The sequence below is a fragment of the Thalia democratica genome, chromosome 9 (assembly GCF_965202585.1).
Source record: "Thalia democratica chromosome 9, ktThaDemo2.hap1.1, whole genome shotgun sequence".
NCBI lineage: Eukaryota > Metazoa > Chordata > Thaliacea > Salpida > Salpidae > Thalia > Thalia democratica.
Genome location: NC_139173.1, coordinates 22,545,117 through 22,558,105, shown reverse-complemented (window position 1 = coordinate 22,558,105; position 12,989 = coordinate 22,545,117). Strand labels below are relative to the sequence as shown.

Below are 12,989 nucleotides of genomic sequence, written 5' to 3'. Positions count from 1 at the left end.
TCGTTTAGAAAGAACTCAAATAAAACTAATAACTGTTACTTTTTTAATATATCACTCAAAATATTTTTTTTTTTTCAACTAGAATTTTCTAAGCTATTTTTTTTACAACTTGTTAATAGTTTATCCATAAAAAGGTAAAATTTTTAATTTTTAATTTCTATTACAAAACATTTTAGTCTAGTTAGTAGTTCACAAAATGCACATGTCATTAAAGAGTCGTCATATGGTTATATTTTTTTTTTTATGAATTGCAAGAGATAGTAATAGTTACTAATAAAAAATAGTATTCTTTTAGAATAAACTTTAAGCATGTTTGACAAAGAAGTTTATGTTAAAAAGTTACTTAACATTGAAGCAAAAACTTTCTTTTAGATATTTAGAAAAACACTTTACTAATATATGTTTATTATCACCTTTATTAGGAAGTGTAATACTGTAATTTATTTATAATCAATAAAAAAGAGTCGTATACAATTTACAATCTAAGATTTTCGATCAATAACAAAACAGTTTTCTTCTATTGTAATTTAATTAGTTTTAGTGACGCACTTAATTTTTAATAAATTAAATTAACACGCGTATGTTTATCTATAAATGACTATTAAGAATTATGTTTTATGAAATATATTTTAGTAGTTATAGTTATACTGTTTTTATATCACTTTATTTATAACTGACTTATTTAAGGTTAAATATACCTAAATTTTTATTTTATAAAATTAAATGGTTGTAGTTAAAACTAATCTTTTGATATAAGTTTATTTAAGCTAGACTCTAGTGTGAAAACCTATTTATTACTAACTAATCTTTAAGAATAGACATAATCAAAAATGACAAAAATTTGATTTATAACTATTTATTTAAAACTATCATAACATATATACATGTTTAAATATACAAAGTTTCATGATGTTTTTTAGAAATGTAAATTTTTTGAAGAATTATATTTTATGATTACGTAACTTTTTAACCGACTTTGAAAGTTTATTAAAAGCTCAAACTTTCAATTTTTCTGTTTATTTTTTAACTGAGTAAGTGAACAAATAAGGAAGCTCTGATATATTTTAAACTCATGTATATTTTCAGAATAAAGATATACTCCACTCAGGAGTCGATACGAAGCGGGAAATGCTGTGTTGACCTGCAGTGCTCGGCAGCTGTCCAGTGCATACTGTACCATGGCAGTCAGGTATGAGTTCGAAATATGTTTGTGACGTCATAATGATGGCTACATCATATAGAGTAGTAGCAAAATTGTTGCGTATAAGACAGTTGTAAATTATAAAAAAACACTCAATTTTGTGTAGTATTTTGGATACTAATAAACTAAATTATATCTTAGTTAAGATTTAAACAAATAGTTTTTTATTTAAAAACACTTTTTTCCAAAAGCATCATATGTTAAATGAGTAAGTCGTAAATTGAAATGTAACACTAAAGCTGAAAAGCTGATGGATTGAAAGCATTGTAGGAATTTTATCGATTGTCGAAGAATGATCTTGCATTAGCTACTACATTGTAATGCTGCTGACCAAAACTCAAAACTGAGTAAACCGTTTTTGAGTTTTAAGCAAAATTATACTAGTTTTAGTTTTCTTAAAAACTATTGATTTTTGTCATGTTTTACAGTGAAATCAAGTGACGTATTTAATTTTCAGCTGAATTTTCTATCAAACAATAATAGACTTTTAAACATGCTTAGTTTCATTTAAAAAGTTTAATGCTAACAAAACTTTGCAGTATAAAACTAATAATAACTGTTATAGTTTTACTTACTTAGATCAGCAGTTCTTAACCTTTCTTTATGTTTTACCGCTTTTTGGTAAGTAATTATTAAGTTTACCCCCAAGTTGCAAAATAGTATTTGATTTTTAGAAAAAAAACTAGATTTTTTGAACTTTAAGCTTATTAGATTCAAAAAATCGTAAAACTTATAGAGTAATTTAACTCTGAAAAAATTACAGTTTAATCTTATAAACTAAAAAGGTAATTAATAAACATTTTTTTACATAATTTGTAATAAAGAAAATTTACCCCAGGTTAAGAATCGCTGCAGTTTAGATTGTTTTTGTAATATTAAGTGTGTTGTACTTTCAAAAAAAAAATTCGACTAATTTTGGTTTATGCATTAAACAAAATTTAATCGCTTAAATTTATATTAATTAATCTTTGTACAATGACAAACTCGTAACTTTTGTTCTTGTATTACACAAGTTACAATGCACAACAAATGCGCTCTTGTACGCGCTTTAAATCATCTGAAAATTCAAAATGCACGGACAAGAGCGTGCTAACAAAAAACGTGCAGATTTTTCGAGCGCATATTTCAAATGCTTACATGAAAACCTTTTCAACTTTTGATGTGAATTTTGCAGGAAAATATATGAAAATCTTCTTGATCTGGTTGTAATAGTTTTGCAGGCATTTTATTTTATTATTTTTTATTTTTCAGGTGTTCGTGGCGTTGAGCAACGGAAGCCTGAACGTTTACCAGAGGGATCCGAACAACGGACAGTGGGACTTGCACAAAGAAAAACTCATAACTCTCGGTGAGTATATTATGTTGTTTGCTGGTAAATGCTGTACTAGTGTCTATCCTGTATTATTTTATTTCTGAGTACTTTTACTTAATCTGTATATAAGGTCGAATAGACAAAAAACTAAAAATTGCAATAAAAAAAAGTAAGTTATGGTTTTCATAATTATATTGTAAACATACAAAGTTAAAAGTAACCAAAAAATTACATTTTTGTTTCAAATAATTCTAGCAACTAAACAACAAAAGATCGCTTTAATTTTATACTCGGTTATAATGTTGATATTTTTTGAAATCAAGTTTTTATCTGTCAGGTAAATAACTTTTGGTTTTTTCTTTTCACAGCCGCTCATAAACGATATATATTTTCACACAGCGCCGACGCCGATCACGATAAACAAGATGCTGGTGGTGAACGGGACGGAGCTGTGGTGCGGCTGCCAGAACGTCGTAAGGGTGCTGGACGTCAGGAACCACTCCGTCATCAGGACCTTCACCATCTCCAACGATCCCAAGCGATCCGTGAGTTACTTTGAAACTTTTTTTGATAGAGTATGATTTGAAGTAAAATGTTGTTTTTTGCTACTGTTAAGTGTTATTAAAATTAATTGAGTACAGTTATAGTATTTTTTTATTCGAGAAATCCGCGAGTTTTTTAAAGCTTTTTCAGTTGGAGTTATTTGATATTTTATTTTTCATAGTTATTTTGATTGGAGATCTGAATATTAGTATCTTTATTTTTTGCGACTTCTATGCATTAATAAAATGAATGAAGTGTGGTTTAGATATTTTTGTTTAAAAAATAAATATTAATTTAAGTTTTGTTGGTGTAGAAAGAAAGTTTTAAGTTTTAGTAAACTGTTTTTATTTGTGTTAAAGTCTGTTATAGATAGTTAATCTAATATAAATTTTAATTTCTTTATGTTTTAAGTAAACTTTTGATAGTATTTGTTTAACATGTTATTTATGTACTATATACCTATACTACTTTCAATTATACTCGAACAGGCTTCTGTTAAGTATTTTACTTAACTATTTTTAAACTTTGCATGTACTTATCGAGTAATAACCTTAATTTTTACAAAGTTAAATTTTATATACGAACAACAAACAGTCTAATGCAACATACTAACATCGTTCAATATTGAGCTACATAACTCTATGTCTCTTTAGCTAATTTCCAAATTTTGATGTACCAATGTCGCATCTTAAAAATAGTTTAGTTTCTTAGGCGGCCACCTCTGCTCGCCATTTAACATGTGAGACACCTTAAATCATTAGAAACTCTGTACTTTAAGCCGATGTGATCTACCGATCATCTATCGCTAGATGTTTTTCTAGGTACCTCAAACTTACTGAAGAAATATCGAAGTCGTTTAATTAATCTTTCTGAACACGTTTTGAGCTTTCACTGAGAGCTGAAGTTTTTTTAAACAGGTCGACAATCTGTCGCCTTCTGTAAAAACACATTACACTCTTTATTGCTTGTTTACTGCAAACTTATCTGGTTGGTATTTTGCAGGACGTCAGTTTAGCACGGGTTGAAACTTTTTCGATCTATTGTTATTTTCTTTTGTTACTATCACTGCTACCCTAATCCTTACCCTTGATCGGAAAATGACAATAATTTTATTTACTCTCCTGCAAAACTGTCACTCGTGCAAAATTGACCCTCCGTGCAAAAGTGACCCGCCTAGAAACTTATCACATTGCGCTTCAAAATAATTTTAGTGACGACCTAGAACTATAAAATATAATTCTGAACTAAAACTTCAATTTAAAACAGTCGAGATCCATTAAAGTGCACGAAAACTGATTAGTGACGTCATATATATATTGTATCAAGTTATTGTACTAAATTAATAGAATTTAAAAGTTGCCCCAACACAAATAGTAAACGATGATGGTAGTAAGGCTATTATTTGTAACCAGCATAAATTGCTTGTGAAATTTGTAAACTTAACAAATAAAAATTATTAATAAACTTCTAGGACTTTAGTATAGTGTTGTTAATTTGTGCGGTAAGGCTTTGTTAAGAAGGCAAAATGCACACGTTTTGAAATGAACCTTTTGTAGGCCCACAAGCTAGGCTTATCATTATACCAATTACAACTTTATTTACAAAAACCGAATCCACAAATTTTGCAACATAGTTTTGTTACTTTGAATAGGGATACTATTAGCAAGCATCACAAGACGAAGCTTGTCATGCCCACATTTGAACAACTTGACTGCTGCAATTTCAGTGGTCATCTTTGAATAGTAGTTTATGTTTTTTTATTAGCATTTAGTTTTTTCACAAACACACTAAAAAACATTATAACTAAGTAATATAACGAGGAACATAACTCTCAACTCGTATGATAAAAAGCTATGGCTGATATAAGCAAGTAATTACAAAAACTGATTAACCAATTTATCACGCCTTTTCAGATCCAATGCATGGCAAGTTGCGGGTACGGGGTTTGGATAGCCATGGACAAAAGGTCGATTATAAAGTTGTACCACTCCGTCCACCAGAACCAGCTGACAGAAATAAACGTTCATCAGGCTGTTGACGACATGCTGAAATGTTGGTTGAATACATAGCTTGATAAATAGTAACTTTTCAAATTTCTACAGTAATAAAAACATATGTCGTCTTCCTAAGCTTTAACTTAATCGCCTAGCTTTATAAAGTTAATTGTTGAGTTTTATTTTTTAGTTATGTTGCTATAATCTTGTCCTGTCAAGCTCTTTTGTTACTTACCATTTTTACCAGGTAAAGCTTCATTTAAAATGAATATTTAAAAATTTTTCACACAGATGTTATGCAACTTACAGAGTTAATTAAAACAAACTGCAAGTATTTTTAGCGATTGTTGCGAGCGAAAGACTTTACAAGTCAGTACCAGCTCGTGACCATGTTAGAATTCCTACAATTTTTTTATATTAAACAATTTTTCCATGATAAGTTTGTCAACGTCACTCGTTGCGAATGTTTTTTGTGCAAGTTCATCTGCATTCCGAAGTGTTCGGATGTCTTCATGACGGCTGTGGGATTTTATAATTGCATTATTGCGTAACAAGCGCTTCGCTGTATTTAAATTTCCACTCGAATTTACTTTTGCACAACCTTGAATTTGTTTAAATAAGCAATGAAGCTAATTACATTTCTCTGTAGGAAAAGTTGTAGTATACTATATGGTTTGTACAACTACTTTGTTTATTAACTAAATAAGTTTTGAACAAAAATTAAACTAATAGTTTTTAGTGTCATTCAGGTAAAGTTATAAACAAAGTTATAAAATACAAACGTATATGTAAACAATTGTATTTTTACTTTGTATAAACATAAGTTTTCTATATAAAAGGATCAAAATTAACTGAAGTTTTTCATAAAGTGTATTAGTTTTATAAACTTTAGTTAGCTTTGCTTTTTTAACTTTTAATGAAAATACGGTTTAAAAATTAAACTATAAGTATATACAATTATGATTAAAATTTATGACTTCAATGTTCTGCTAAACCCCTAATAATTTATTTTTGGTGTTTAGTTTTTATGTTTTTTCTTTTATTTAAAATCTGCGTCTTACAACACTTTATTTGTTTAACATAAACTCACGAAATGATTGCATTCCTGTAATTTTTCTTGCTTAAAATCAAAATTTTAAGAAGATTTAATTTAATTAAATATTTTTCAGGCTCGGACGCCATCATCCGGCAGCACAAGGCGGCCTGCCTGAGAATAACCTCGTTGCTGGTGTGCAGCGACCTCTTGTGGGTGGGCACCTCGGGCGGGGTGGTGCTCACCCTGCAGATCCCCAGCATCGTCATGTCGACCACGTCCATACCCAACATACTCGTTCCCCGGGGACTCCCCTACGGCCACACGGGCCACGTGCGCTTCCTCACCGCCGTCAAGTACTACAACAGTTACCAGGGCAAGAAAAGTTTGTTTTTTAAGTTGTTGAATTTTTTATTATAATTAATGAAGTGATAAAATATTTTAAGTTAAAACTCTATAAATAACTAATTGAATTTCTTATTTTAGATACTTCTGATTAAAGTTTTAATTTTAGACGTTTTATTGTTTTACGGTCTGTAATTGAGCATATGGTATCGGGTAATTTTTTAAAACTTTTTAGAAGTAACAATTGCCAGTTGTTTTTTTATGAGTATTAAAAAAGTTTTTGGGTGTTTATTTAACGAGGAATTAAGCAATAAAATATACTAAGTAGAAAAGTGTGTATTTAAATTTTTAGTTAGTTCAAACGTAGCTCGCAATTGAACAGCAAAAATCGTCTTTTGTTATCTAAACGTATTATTTTCAAGTTTAAATTTTTGTGTTTTTTTTTGTTTTACTATGTGTAATAGAGCCTATGATATCGGGTGAACTTTTTTTTAAATTTTCTAGAAGTTAATTTTACAGAATACTTTTGTATTCAAAAAAAAAAGTAGTACCTTTATTTAATTCTTAAACTTGTGTGACAAAAGGCTTTTTTAATTTTGATAGATTTTGTTCGTGCATAACTAGAATTTATATGTGTACTTATGTATAGATCTTTATATTTTAATTAGTTATATATGGTATGCTCACAATTCCCACCGAAAACAATTTTTTGTTATCACTCTTACCCTTGGTCGGTAAGCGGTTCTCGGATTCGATCGGGTGGGAACTGAGCGTCTTTATATACTTGTGCGTGTACTACTGACTGTTTAATCATTTCCAGATTCGCTGAAAAGATCTTCGACGAAGCGGAAGCACTCGAGCGTGACGAGCGTGAACCAATCAGACCACAGCTACACCGTCGTCATCAGTGGTGGAGACGGGTATGAGAATTTTTATTAGATTTCAATTTAGTCTAAAACTGTTACTAAACTATCGATCAACGACAAAGAAAAGTTTTTTTTTTTAATTTGTAATAAACAAATTTGGATATTTTTATTTTAACAGATACGAGGACTTCAGCAGCTCGGGGGCATCGTCGACGCCTGAAAGTTCGGGTCGGGAGGATTCCACCAATCACCTGCTCATGTGGAGGGTGTGAGCGCTGTGATTGGACGAAATTGAAAGGAGAATTTTTGATTGGACGGGTGAGCCTGCCTTGTTTTTGTTTGATTGTATTTTAAACAAATTAATTTAAAAAATTGTTTTTTAAATGAAAAGTTTTGCGCCTTCAAGTTTTGAGAGAATTGGTTGAACTATTTAGAAATTTGTTTGAGCTCTTTTAAAATGGTTTACTTTATTTAGTTTGTTACATTAGTAGTAGCTTTATATTTTAACACAATCAGATGAGGTTTTAGTAGCCTTTTTATAAGAAAAGTTTGAATTAAGTTGAAAACATATAATAGTTAAGAAAAAAATAAAAACTTTTTCGAGTTTAACCAGTTAGTTATGTTTATATTTATTTTAACTTGTTATCCTTGTGTTTTTATGCAAATCAATAAAGAAATTGTGTTCTCTTCTAGTAGTTTTTTCAATGTAAATTAAACTACCTTGTTATGTTTAATGTAACAAATGTACTACTTCAATATTAAGTTTAACAACAGTTATAACAAAACACTATTTAGTTCTTTTTGTCTATTAAAACTAATTTTTGGTATATATACATTAAAGTTTTTTAATTATTTTAATACATTAATTCCCTTTAGCCGCGTTTTCCGATCCCATTGTTACTACTTTTAATTTTATTGTAAAAAATACGAAATCATGTTTGATTAAATAATCAAATTTTTCACCAATGGATTGTGTTTTAACAAAACTTTATACTAAATCGCATTACTGAATCTTTATATATTAACTTCTAACGTATAAAGAACGATTGAATTAATATTGACACGGTTTTGTTAAAGTTTTTTAATTATAAAGTTTTTACCCTGTCATATACTATATTTCAGATATTGCGAGTAGAAAACAAATGGCCAAAGAGTGGAGAAGGAAGAACAAAGCTTTTACACAAACTATCTACTTACTATGTTTTAAAACTGAGATCATAGTTTCAGTACCCTTTGCCCCTTTTATTCATTGCGTAGTTCTATATTTGTAATTTAAAAGTAATAAACTTTTTAATTAAATTGCAGTCGCTTTAGTTTGAAATGTCGTAAATTTAATTTAGGGAGAAACGTAAAATTTTCAACAACGTTTTAACAAAGTTTTGTGAAAGTTGTGATTATTTAATAAACCTTTCGTAAACCATCTAAAGTATTTCAGGTACAAATTACTACCAAAAGTTTCTTTAAAAAAAAAGCTCAACTACTTCTCGTATTTTTAACGCTTTCTTTAAAAGCTTGCTACAGCAATATATTTAAAAGAAAGTTTGTCAAAGTTTTGTATTTTAGAGGTATCAAGAAAATTATTGTACTACTAAAAAAGTTGTTATTTTTTCTATTTTTGTTTTGTACCTGAAACAACTAAAAGTTTTTTCTTAATACAAAATAGCTACAAAATTGAATTATTTTGATTACTTTTAATAAAAACAGTTATTTTTTAATGACTGTTTCAAGCCAAAAGGTTAAACTTTTGCATTAGCCATAAATTTAGAGATTACTATTGCTGGCGTTTTTATATCAAAGCATACTTTTGCTAGTTATAAAAGTTTTGTTGTTTAAACTAAACAAAAACTTGTCAATTTATTATTTTTGTGTAACAATAAACATTCAAATATTTGTTCAAAACATATAATGAACGTATTTTGTCTTGCTTTTAATTAGTTGTTTTTTCTTCATAAATCAAAAGTTTAATTTTGATCAAGTATTTAAACAGTTAACATTATTTTTAAAATGTTTTAGTACTTTATTAAACTTTATACACTTAAACCAAAAACCATATTACAAACTATTTAAAAAAAATCATTATTTGCATTATATCAAATTATCGTCGGATATTGAGCAATGCTGTTTCGAATTTTAATTTTAAAACTAGTTTACGAAATACTTAGTTGTAATTAAATTAATTAAAAAACGAGATTTATAAAAAAAATTATATTGAGAAAAAAGTAAACACATATTTGTGATCTAATGCTATTTTATCATTCTTTTAAGTGCATACATAAATTTACAAACAAAAATCTGCAAATTTTTTATGTTAATTTAAATTTTTAAATTACTATACACTATAAACGTTTTAATAAGTACTAATCAAAAAAAAAACGTTTTATTAAGTTTTTTCTGCTATCATATCGGATAAAAAACTCAGTAGTTGTTTTTGTATTTTATAAGTTTATTTGACAATGAAAACAAAAAAAAAAGTTATACAATATAGTATAGGGGTGGGCAACGTACGGCCCGCGGGCCGGATCCGGCCCGCAGAGTGAAAATGACAGGCCTGCAAAGGGTCAATATTACAAATTAATTTTAAAACTTTGTATTATATTTTTACAAAACGAAACTGTAAGAATTAGACTTTAAAACATGTTAAAAAACTTCATTATAAATTAATGTGTACTTATAAACACACCATTTTGTCCTAATATTTTGTGTTGTTCTAACTTAGTTTGAATATTTTTTTGTCAAGTAACCCCAAACAAAGTGTTTTTTTAAGTACGATTTTTTACATACGTATCTTTTTCAATTGAAATGTTTATTCTTTTTATAGATATTTTCTAAACGTCTGACATGTCTCAATCTACATCTTAAGTTGTCAGATATGAGAAATTTTTGTGAATCTGAAGGGTTAAAAAAGTGATTAACTGTATCCATAAATTTAGACTCCGGCCGGATGCGAAACTTTTATTTGAATTAGAATCCGACTGGATCCGGATCTCGACTTAAAATTAGTATCTAGTCGGATCCGGATCAAAAAAGTCATTACTCGGGTGGATCCGGGAAATTACTAATTCGAAACGCTCCGGCCCGCAAAAGACTAAATTTTTCCGGACCCGGCCTGCTGATTTAAAAACGTTGCCCACTCCTAGTACAGTATATACTTTTACTGACTATTTATGTATGTATTATCATTTTTTATAAAATTTATTACTTGTCTTTAAACACAGTACTGAAAGTTATCAGATTAGTAAAAGGTTGGCAAATTGTAGCCCTTGAGTCAAATGCGTGGTACTTTTTAGATAAAAACATAATTCTTTAAAACAATAAAGTACAAAATCTTTGTGGTAAAAACATTCAATTAGGCTCTTTACTACCGCTCTATTATTGTTTTTTTTACTATTTTGGTTTAAAAAAGTAATTTATTATTAGTTACTATAGCTATTTTAAATTAAAAGCGGCCAGCTAAATACTTAGTCTATTCAATGCGGCCCGCGAGCAAGCTATCATAGAAAAATTGACCCGCGAATTATAAAAGGTTGCCGACCCCTTTACAAAATAATAACATTTTCATCCTTAATTTATATAAATTATTTATCCTCCTATATATATTTTTTAATCAACTTACTGTATACTTCTTATCAATAATAAAACCTAGTCAAGTATAGATTGACTACTCAGGCTTAACTTTATGTGAGGCGTAGTAGGAAAAAATCAGTTCGATCTATGACCATCGCTATACCCTCGTACTTGGGGTGACACTAGAACAGTTAAAATTCTTAGACACTAATTTAGTAAATTAAAAAAATTAATTTAACTCAAGCTTAACGTTGTAGGTAAATTTTAAATGCGAAATCTTAATTCAAGCAACATAAAAAACAACTTCTCCAAAACCGCGCTGAGCTGTACAGAAAATGCGCACGTTGAGCAAAATGGTCATAATCTAAATTGATGTTTCATAAGAAGGTTACTTTGAAAACAAAACTAAAACTTTAAATAGTGTGTTTTTAATATTATAGCTAGTAAAATGCACCACCTCACGAGCCGGTATTTAATAAAATTTGTGTGTGGACGCTAGTTAGAAAACAAACGGTTTACAGTTAAGAATATTTAAAAAATTAAATGAACACACTTCACGATGATAACTCAAACAAATTTTTCATGTTGATTTTAAAGTGTTGGTATTTTCTGCGTTGTAAGTTTCAAAGTTATAAAAATTTTAGGTATTGTATTGACTTTTTTAGAGGGTTTTGTAACTAATTTTCTTGGAAACATATCTCATAAACAATAAAAAATTGAGTTTTTAACAATATAAACAGCTTTAAACCGAATTCAGCTTATTTTTTGCACCTGACTAAATGTAGTCAACCAAAAATAGATAATAAGTTATATAACAATTAACTGTTATGTTTTTCAAAGCAAAAATATGCTCAGACTGGAAATTTCCATGAAAATAAGCAAAGTAGTTTAGTATTAACACTGGTTTAAACGATTTCAAAAATATTATTTTAAGTAAAAAAATTGTCCTTATTTTGAATATTTACATAGCAAGAAATAAAAGCAGAATAATGAGAATATTAAATCAGGTATATCAGACATTAATTATAAACTATTAAAACTTAAATGATATATAACAAATGTTCTTACTTATTTTTTTTCATTAAGCAACAGAATTTTTTTGAAACTAATATAAATATCGATCTTTTTAGTCTTACATTGACTTGTTGCGCAAAAAATAAATAGTTAAGGAAATTTAAAGCAATTTATTTTCTTTTGTCAGATCAAAGTAGAACTAAAATTTTAAAAAGTTTTAGGGACTACCAAGCAAATAAAGATGACAAAACTTATAAAACTAGTTTTTTTTTTATGTTACGTTATCATGCTTAAGTTTTTGACAAGGCATTAAAAATTAAGTGTGTAGCTTTAAAACACACATTGGAATTGTTATTTTCTGAATAATTGAATAAAACTTCAATTTAATTTTTTTTTGTTTTTACAGTTTGTTTGCAAGCTAAAAAATAACGTTGCAGGCTAGATGTCTTGCTTAGCGCGAGGAATCCGGTCCGAGGGTCGTATGTTGCCCACCCCTGGTATATACCAAGCTGTCTTAAATATTAAGCGTAATTTTACTTTAAAGTAACGTAGTAGATATGGCTGAACAACTTTTTAATTGTTTTAACGAGTTGACAAAAGTTTATTTTTTTAAATGCGTAATTTATTTTTATTTTGCTATCAAGTACAGATATTTGATGTAAAACATTGAGCTAAAAATAATTAGCAAAAAGAGTTTGAGTAACGTTTTTTTTTAAGCGAACGATTTAGTAGTTTCGGAATTGCTAATTCAAAAAAATACTAATATTTTTCTGTCGAGCAGTACAATTTTTGTGCATTTTAAAAGTGGCAATGTTACTGTCGAAACTGAACTTTCAAAATTTAGCTTTTCAATTAAACATACAAGTGGCAAAAACAATGTAGATGTTATTGAAATTTTTATCGAACAGTGTTCAAAACTTGTTCAATATACTAGGTGTACGAAATTTTATTTAAGTATAACGTGATTGAACCAAAGGTCTAGTTCAACTTAAAGGTGTATTTAAACGCTAGAAGTAATTTAAAAAAAGTAATTAGCTCATCAAGCACAAACGTCCACTTCATGATTTGTCATCACAACCCGTCTGTACATTGATGACTACAAGTCTTTCGGTTGTCT

General features: G+C 28.6%; 1 protein-coding gene across 2 annotated transcripts in view; it reads left to right on the top strand.

Moving 5' to 3' along the window:
- LOC145843820 (uncharacterized) overlaps positions 1-9,086 on the top strand; it is a 41,298-nt gene extending 32,212 nt beyond the window's left edge. For both annotated transcript variants that reach the window (XM_082951057.1, XM_082951056.1), the window contains 8 exons: positions 1,087-1,189; positions 2,453-2,549; positions 2,913-3,058; positions 4,970-5,108; positions 6,220-6,468; positions 7,249-7,348; positions 7,473-7,612; positions 8,417-9,086. In XM_082951057.1, coding sequence (XP_082807183.1) covers positions 1,087-1,189; positions 2,453-2,549; positions 2,913-3,058; positions 4,970-5,108; positions 6,220-6,468; positions 7,249-7,348; positions 7,473-7,566 — 928 coding nt within the window. In that variant the 3' untranslated portion in view covers positions 7,567-7,612; positions 8,417-9,086. The remainder of the gene's footprint in view (positions 1-1,086; positions 1,190-2,452; positions 2,550-2,912; positions 3,059-4,969; positions 5,109-6,219; positions 6,469-7,248; positions 7,349-7,472; positions 7,613-8,416) is intronic.
- The last annotated feature ends 3,903 nt before the right edge of the window (positions 9,087-12,989 follow it).